At 29.5% G+C, this 10,015-nt stretch overlaps 1 protein-coding gene across 1 annotated transcript in view; it reads left to right on the forward strand.

Moving 5' to 3' along the window:
• Window positions 1-4,619: 4,619 nt before the first annotated feature.
• LOC106314910 (flavone 3'-O-methyltransferase 1-like) overlaps window positions 4,620-10,015 on the forward strand; it is a gene marked incomplete in the record, with an annotated part of 11,408 nt that continues 6,012 nt past the window's right edge. Inside the window, 1 exon segment of the mRNA XM_013752710.1 lies at window positions 4,620-5,048. Within this exon segment, the coding sequence (XP_013608164.1) occupies window positions 4,639-5,048 (410 nt within the window).

A 10,015-nucleotide genomic window follows, 5' to 3' on the forward strand; every position in this document is an offset into this window, starting at 1 on the left:
CTGCAGACCGTTGTGCACCTACAACGGTTCAGAAACAAGGTCGCAGCCTTTTCTGAAGACCGATGTAAGTGTTGGCAGGGATTATAATCGACATCTTCTTCACAGAAGTTACGCTACACCGCTGTCTCATCCCACCATTTAGCTGGTGCATTACATTTTGTTCTAGCGGCTTTCACATGCCTCTGTCTTGGACCGCTACATGTGTTTGACAAGTTTTGGTTTTTGGTCTCTAAGAGCTATAGCGGCTATACTATACCGCTACATGGTAGTAGTGAAAGTTGAGGTTTGTTCACTGCGATTGCAATAGACCGCTGTAAGAACCAACAACTTACCCAGTGATTTATGATTTTATCTCAGTGTCTTCAAGTTATCGTAACAAAAGACTCGTAGCGGCATACCTATATCGCTGCTCACGGCCTCTGTGACTCTTGCTTTCACTCTGTCTCTTGATCAGAATCACCTCTTTTTCTTCATTTCATGCGTCAAATCCAATAAGCTATCTCTAACACTTAATAAACACAAATGAAAATGCTATGCACCTAAATGAATTCTAAATTCTCCTAAATGATCAAAAAGAGAACCAAATGATAGGTAAAACAATGCAACAATTACAAGACTTCGAATCCTAGGATGGGTAGATATAAAATATAATATAATTCTATAAGATAGTAATGTTTTAAAAATCTTAGCTAAATATATGGTTTCATTAAATTTATAAATTAATAATAATTATATATATAAATTTTATATAAACATAAGAAAAATATTTCATTGTTTATTTTTCTTCAAAATGCATTTATGTCTAATTTTATTTTTCATTTTTATATTTTGTGTTATTTTCTTGAATTTCTTATAAAATTCATGTATACATATTCAACATACATAAAATATCAAATAATCTAAAAAAATGATGAAATATAAATCTATAAAATTTAAATGATATCTTGAAATAATTTTATTTTTAAATAAAAATATTTTAAAATAGAAATATAAAAATATATAATTTTCCATAAATTAATAAACTATCATAGTCTCAATATCATTAATATAAAGTTTTTACTGTAATAGGTAATCTAGAAACAAATATTTAGTTTTATAGTAATAAACTGGATCAGTAATTTGTAAATATTAATTTTTCTCGCATATTTGATACATAACAAGTAATTCAACAAGTCTAAGTTTAAATCTCAAATGACATTATCTGAATTGGCCAATTCAAGTATTAGCCTCTAAAAGTTAGTGAGTGGTTGGCTGTGCCCGGTCTTTATTTCAAAATGAACGTGAAAGTTCTTTAGAATTTATAAAAATAAACAAAATAGATATTTGTTTTATTTTTTCATTCATTGCTAGTGAAGGTTTTTTTGGGGAAATTACGTGTTTACCACTATCATGTTATCATTTTTTATTTTTACCACCAATAAAATGACATTTTCAAAAATACATTTTTCATTAGATGGCAAAAGACTCTTATACCCATGTTATTTACATATATAATAAATAAATATTTAAATAAATAAATATCTAAAAAAATAAAAAATAATTTTTTAAATTTTTTTCTGAATTATATTATTTCTAAATTCAAACCCTAAACCCTAAAACTTAACTCTAAACCCTAAACCGTCAATCCTAAACCCTATTTTTTTTTAAATACGAACCTTGAACCCTAAACCCTAAACCATCGATCCTAAACCCTATAGTTTTTTTAAATAAACCCTAAACTCTGAAACATCAACTCTAAACCCTAAACCCCGAAACATCAACTCTAAACCCTAAACACTAAACCTTCAACTCTAAACCCTAAAACATCAACTCTAAACCCTAAACCCTAAACTTCAACTCTAAACCCTAAACCATCAACACTAAACCCTAAACTATCAACACTAAACCCTAAACCCTAAAAAGTAAACTCTAAACCTTAAACCCTAAAAAATTAACCCTAAACCCTAAAATATCAACTCCAAACCCTAAACCCTAAACCTTCAACTCTAAACCCTAAACCATAAATCCTAAACCCTAAACCCTAGATTTGATGTTTTAGGGTTTAGATCTGATTTAGGGTTTTGGGTTTACGTTTAGAGTTTAGAGTTGATGTTTTAGGGTTTAGAGTTGAAGGTTTAAATTTCAGAAAAATATAAGGTTTAGGGTTTAGGGTTTACGTTTAGTGTTTAGAGTTGATGTTTTAGGGTTTTGATTTGAAGGTTTAGGGTTTAGGGTTTAGAGTTGATATATCGGAGTTTAGGGTTTAGAGTTGATGTTTCATGGTTTAGGGTTTAGAGTTGATGATTTAGGGTTTAAAGTTGATGTTTTAAGTTTAGATTTAGGGTTTAGCTTAGATTTAGGGTTTAGGGTTTACGTTTAGGGTTTAAAGTTGATGTTTTAAATTTAGATTAGTTAACCATATGTTTTTTTTGTCAAAGGTAATCAAATGGTCATAAATGTTTTTTATCTTTCATTAAAGATAAGATAAAAATGATTAGTGTAACATGAAAAGTGGTATTTTAAAAATGGTATTTTGGGCAATTCCCAAGTTTTTTTATCACTATTATGACGTAAAGGTGTTAGGTAGGACGTGTGGACTCTATTTGATCGAGTAACGAGTGCGTCATTGTCTTTGTACTTTGGTTGTCTCTGTCACCGAGAGAAATGGTTAAAGATATTTCTTTTACATATATAGTCTAATTATTTGTATGTGTTTTTGTTGCCATAAGAATCAAATTGTTGGTTTGCTTTTGAAAATTTATCTAATTTGACATTTTTATACTTGTAGAATTTATAACCACTATTATTCTTTGTGGTCAATGGCTGTTATTTTATGTTAATATGAGTGAAACCGCGAATTATTTGTGTAAAAGATAACCACAATAAGTTTTTAACAGCCTACGCTTAAATGTGTACAGTTTGAAAGAGTAATAAACTTGGGAAATGAGGAACAACAAGCCTTAATAATTTTAACATTTAGACCCAGAAAACAAGCCTTAATACCAGAAGATAAACATTTTTTTCAACGCAAATTAACATATATTAGAAGGATAGAGTTACACTGCGATAAATGGACGCTCATAGATAAACTAAACGAGAAATAGGTAAAGCATCGTGCAAGCTCATAGATATCTTGGAGGATACAGAAAAGTTTCATGATTTGCATATAGGTGATGGCTTGGATCAACCAAAGATAAAACAAAACATCTTTTGCTAGCGAAAAACGGTGGTAAAATAACGTTTTATGGTAAACTATATTTAGTGACAAAAAATATGGTAAACTATAGTAAAAATTCTATAAATTAATGATTATAAAATTATAATATTTAATTATTTAAAAGATTATTTTCAAAAAATTTATATATTTTGAAGTATATATATTGATGTAAAAATAAGAAGATGAATTGATTTAAGTGTATATATATCGACTAAATTTTACAAATAAAAATTTTATGTTGTTTTTGTTGGATTATTTTGGATATTTTTAAAATGCAGATATGTACTGTTCCACTTAAAAAGTCTGGTTTAGCTCCATTTAGTATGAGTTTTTTGAGAAGCAATCAATCCACAAACAAATCAGTGAAACTTTAGGTTTAAACGAACAAATATCATATATCATAAAAAAACGAACAAATATCATATTATGTGAGAAATTGAATATCTGATGACGAATATTTAGTTTTAGGAGAGCGTTGGGCCATTTTCCAAATAAAAAAGTGTTGCAAAAAAAAGCGTTTGGCTTAGAAGAAATTTGGTATGTCACAAAAAAATTGGTATGAGGAAAATATTTTGTGATCCTTTGTTTACGAGGAGGATTGTTAGAATAAATATACAATCCAGATCTCGCATCGATACTAGACCATAAAGTGTATATATATATATATATATTCTCTAGTATCACTCAGTGTAATCTTCCTGATAAAACGATCTAAAAATAAAATTATGAGGACTTAGACCATCATTAACGCAAGGTTCTTAGTACATGGTTCTTAACAGAATATAAGAACCCGACTCTTAACTTTTAACTGAAAAAGTTAAGAGTCGGCTCTTAAATCTCTTATTTAAGAGCCGACTCTTAGCATTTTCAGTTAAAAATTAAGAGTCGGATTCTTATATTCCGCTAAGAGTCTCGTCCTAAGAACCCCCATTAATGATGCTCTTAGATCTAAAGCGGACAGATATCATAATAAACAAATGGTTTGATATCTAGTGGTGATAGATATATACCTAATTCTAGTAGATCGTTTGGCCTATGAAAGCATATAGTTTATCACAGCAAGTTAATGTAAATGGTCATTTGTTTGAGAGGAGAATTGATATGATATATAGACAATCCAAGTCTCGAATCAGATATTAGACGAATAAAATCTAACATAAATATTTAGTTTAACTCTATATAATATGAGTTTGTTTGATAAGCAACTGGCCTAAAAATAAATCCGTACAAACTTAAAGTATAAAATCAATAATACGTTACAGATATAAAATATACGAGAGATTAGACATCTAGCGGTGGACTGGACATACGTTACAGCACGACATGTTGCGAAACCTAAACCCATGCATATTTCCTATATAATAGACCACTTCTAAGTTCTAACATATCACACATCGAAACCCAAAAACAAAGCATTCTAAAATCTCAGAAATTTCACGAAAATGGGCTCAACGGCACAGACACAGTCAACTCCAGTGCAAGTCACGGACGACGAAACTGCTCTCTTTGCCATACAGTTAGCCAGTGCCTCTGTTCTCCCTATGGCTTTAAAATCAGCTATAGAGCTCGATCTTCTAGAGATCATGGCCAGGAACTGTTCTCCCATGTCTGCATCTGAGATCTCTTCTCATCTTCCGACCAAAAACCCCGAAGCTCCGGTCATGCTTGACCGTATCCTCCGTCTTCTTACGGCTTACTCCGTCCTCACTTGCTCCGTCCGTACACTTCCCGACGGCGCCGACGGGCTTTACGGGCTTGGTCCAGTTTGCAAATATTTCACCAAGAACGAAGATGGTGTCTCGATAGCTGCTCTTTGTCTCCTGAATCATGACAAGGTCTTCATGGGAAGCTGGTAAGTATTTACGAAGCCACACCGAAAATTATCATATCAGTTCTGTTGATATATCTTATTATGCTAAACATATAATACGACATAATATATATAATTTTTATAAGTTATGCTTCTTGGTTGATGTACTTAATAATAATATACATAAGTGAGATCCACACAGTGCAAAGACCTTAATTTGTCACTGCACCAAAATTATACCGGTCATATCATTTTTACAACGATTAAACAGACTGGAGAACAAAATAATTTTACAATAAATTATAGGAAAAATAATATATAAATAAAAATAGATAAAAAGGCATAAATTCAAAGTACGGGGTACTATGTTGGATTGGTCATCAATAAGATGGCCGTACCACCACTTGCTTTTAGAGCGTCCATTTATCGATCTAATATTACGTGTGGCCACAATCAAGATCAGCTTACGTTGTATAAAGAAAACACAATGGTTATTCCCTCCGTTGTAAATGATTTATCTAACTCTGTTCAAAGAGTTACAAATCCGAAATTAATACTATTTAAGTTTAAGAATTATATTGAGAAAACTAATGCTGCTTTTTTTACCGGGGGAAAACTAATAACCGATTATTTAGTTTAATACTAATTTACCAGGTTGATATCCACGCTTTGCGTATATTGAGACGAGTGTAAAAATTATATATGTCAGGTAGGTTGTTCAATACAGATTTCGATCTGGTTTCAGTTCAGTTTTGTGGTATTTCGGTTTATAAGAATTAGATATCATATTAAAACCATATATATTTTGGTTTGGTTCGGACTATATACAGTCAGTCTTTTTTATACCAAAAACTTAAACTATATTTATCTTTTATAATATTTTTTCAATTTAATTTTGTATGATTAAAATTTGAATTTATTAAACAGTACTCTAACTTTTAAATATGATGTTTTCTATTTTATTTAAATATTCAAAATAACTAACAAATAAATTATAATATTATAATTTCATGAGATGAAAACAAAAAAGATTAATAATATAAATAACTAAAATTTAGCAAAAATGTCTGTCAATGAAAGTCTTTAGTCAAAAAAAAAATTATTCAAATTAACATTTTAAATATTAAAATCATACCAATAAAATGAACTATGTATAACTATATTACTATATTTTAATCTTTTTATTTGGTTAGATTAATTTATATACTGAATCATATTCATTTACCACGGTTTTTAAAAATAACATATGTTCGATTTATACAGCATTATCAAATCCAAATCACTTTTTCTATTTCGGTTCAGTTTTACCGGATTGACCACCCTTAGTTCAAAGACTAGATCATACATAGTTTGCGAAAGTGTTTGTTGTACTAACTTGTACTTAATATAATCAAAGTTTTTTTATTTTATAATTAAACCTAAAATAATTTTTAAAAATAGATCCCATCTTTCAAAGTAATAACCGAGCATAATATATAATGTTTGATATAATTTCTTCAAAGAATAATTTTTTTTGGAATATATACTTTCATATTTTCCATAAATATATTGATTTTTCCTATTTGTTAGGATATATTTATGACGATATATCTTTTGAATCATATATACTTTGAAACAAAAGATAGTAAGAAATATATTTTTATTTAATATAAATGAGTTGTATATTGCCAAATACAGATTTGAAGTCAACTTGTATATAACGTGTATCCCATATATATTAATCCTGGAACATTATGACATATTTTCGTAGCCACGTATCTTCACGAGAACGATTCTTAGAATTGTTAGAAAAATAAGTTGGTCCATATAAACATATACTATGTTTTTTTTATTAAACTAACTATCAAATTAATTAGTAGTGTACAAAAAAAATATTTTTTTCTTCAAATAAAAGCTATAGAATTACCTAATATGGTTAACATATATATGAAAATTAATGATTATGAATAATACATATTTGATAACAATTTTTATACCCTCTCTTTTTTGTTTAATTTTATACTATTAAAAGAAATTAAACAATCACATTAAGCATATAATAAAAAAAATTAGATTTTTTCTTATATTTTATATTTTGAATTTTTAAATACGACTATAAATTACTAAAAATGGTAAAAGTCCCACATTGAAAATTTTGTGATCAACGGTTTAACTTTTTTTTTTGTTCAAGCAAGATACAAATGATGATCATATATCGTAGGGGTGGGCGTTAGGATACACGTTCGGGTTCGTATCGGGTATTTCAGTATAAAAGTATAAAACCAGTTCGGATATTTCTACACTTTGAGTCGGGTTCAGGTATTTTATGTTCGGATTTAGATATTTTGGGCCGGGTTTGGATATTTAAATTTGAAGCACAAATAAATAAATGATTCATTTTTAAGTTTTTTTGTATTTAAAATATATTTTAACTGGTTTTCTAATTTTTAAAAAATTAAACTATTAATATGTTTGGAGATAAAACTTTAAAAATAAAAAGACACTAATTTAGTTGTTGTTTTGAAATTTTAAATGCAACTTTTGTTAATGCAAGAACCAAGAGCTTGATATATATTTTAAGCGAGTAGCAAATAATTTTGTCCATAATTATTTATATATTTTCTAATTTTTAGCAATAAGCACCATTAATATAAATATTTTGAATAAGATGAGAGAAGTAAACTAGAAATATAGGGTTAAGTATACTTATGTTTGATTATCTTCGGATATCCATTCGGGTTCGAATATTACCCGTTTGGATTGAAATATTACCCGAACTGGTGAAATAAGTAATTTGTTTTGTTGTTCTAGAATTAGATAATATTTAGACCGAGCTGGTGAATATATACTAGACAAACATTTATATTTCAAGTCTGCACTTATATATTCTATAACAGCTTGATATATTAGATTTGAATACTAATCTGTTAATATAGTTTGCCGATAAATTTTTTCAAAATTTTGATTCTTAGATATGTATCTGGAGTGACACTAATTTTTACAGATGTCCATTTTTTTTTAAATTGACACTAATTTAATTCACCGAATTCATAGAAGAAGTTAAAAAATGAAACTTAACTCATATCAATAAAACAAAGACGAGAATGAAAGCACAGTTTTATAGAGGTAGAATATGAACTCACTTATGGAGAGTCAATAGTAAACAAATCGAGAGCAGAAAACCTAATTCTCTTTCGTCATTATACAATCGGTGTTGCCTATTTGGTTTTGGTGATTTGTGTCAACCGCAAAACTTAATTTTCTTTTGTGCATACGAAGTCTTAAAAATAATTAAAATGAAATATAATATGTTAACTCTTCAACAACGATGATATATTTAAGAGACCAACATGTATATTCATCATTTTATAATAGATAAAGATTATAGTGTTACAAAATGTTAAAACTATTTAATAAAAAAATATTATTATAAAAAAAAACTCACTCCGCGCTTGTGCGCGGGTTATCATGTAGTTGATTTAGTATTTGGTGTACATTTTCTCTCTAAGCTAATAAAAAAATTAATTGACTTCTAATCAGTCGACGGATCATTGTTTTGATCTGGTCCGGTATAAAATATAGTTGAATACTCAACTAAAATAGATTAACCAACTACATGTACTTTTTGGCGTTGCACCATCATCCTACATAGATGTTTTGGACATGCCCCAACATACAATTCAAAACCAACGAAATATTATTCTGTAAATGACAGTACAGAATAATAAAACAGTTGAAACAAATATGTTTTGAGCATAACAACGTATAACTATCTTAACAAAACAATGCAGACAATTATTATTATGTTTAATTCGTATAAGGGATATGGCAGTGGGTCATATAAGTTGTGTAAGAATAAGTTGTGTAAGAATACTTTTTAATGTTGTCAAAAAAAATTGTTCGTCTAAGGTTATATTTATATGTGTAGTTAATTAACTGATAGGCATAAAGATAGTTGTGAATTTATTATATGTCTGATTAATAAATTTTTCTAGAGAATAAAAAGTTGGTCTAAGTTTGTCCAAATTAGTTGTAAGACTGCCACATAATCAAATTAGTGATTTAAAAGAAAATGTTGACAACTCAGTAAAATTAAAATGTAATTAATGCAAAATAGAAGGTTATGTTGTAAATAAAGAGTTTAGAGACTGAATTCTTCTGTGTTTTTATTATTCTGTGTTCTTATTAATGATCAAAGGAGTTCATTTATATAAAGATTACAAGATAAAGATAAAAGGAAAGTGTACATATCCTTATCCAAAAGAAAATAGGAAAACTACTAAAACATAGGAAAAGAAAACTATCTATATCCTAAGTCGGCTAAGGCTTTGGCCGACTCTCTCTCCTCCTTACGGCCACGGTTGGGCTTGATGTGGCCGACGGGTTTTCTCCTCTTGTCTTGGTTAATGGCAATCCACTCCATGATTTATAACACTCCCCCTTAGATGCCATAACCATACATGTTCTGTAGTACGTTTCATGTTGCCTCATTAAAACCTTATCAGGAAAACCCAGTGGGACAAAACCATGATGAAGAAAAAGAGTACAACACGCACTACTCCCCCTGATGTAAACCTCAGTGTAGGTACGCATCTTGGTGCGTGATATTCTCAGTGTAGGTTCTACATTCTACGCATCTTGGTGCGTGATATTTCCTGTATGTATAGGATGAGAGTAATCGGCCAGTTTCATTACTGAACCGTAATTAGACCACTTTGACTTCTTAGGTCGTTTCTTATGCCCTTTGTCATCGAGTGTCCCGGTAAAGCATATGTGCTATAAGCAATGTGAATCACATTGTCCTCGGAGATCACTATTGGGTCTTTGCAAATCGTGTTTGCATATGTCCATAGTCTAGACGTGATTGTCTATCGTTAACTCTTTACTTTGATCGGACAAAATAAGTACTTATGGACAATGTACTAGACATGGTTATCATGAACCTATGTCTCAATCTGGCCGATCCATGTCTGGGTCATAGACCTCGTCTATACATGTCCACTACTTGTCTCATGAGTGTTCAAGATCAA

Source organism: Brassica oleracea, chromosome C9 (genome assembly GCF_000695525.1).
Source record: "Brassica oleracea var. oleracea cultivar TO1000 chromosome C9, BOL, whole genome shotgun sequence".
NCBI lineage: Eukaryota > Viridiplantae > Streptophyta > Magnoliopsida > Brassicales > Brassicaceae > Brassica > Brassica oleracea.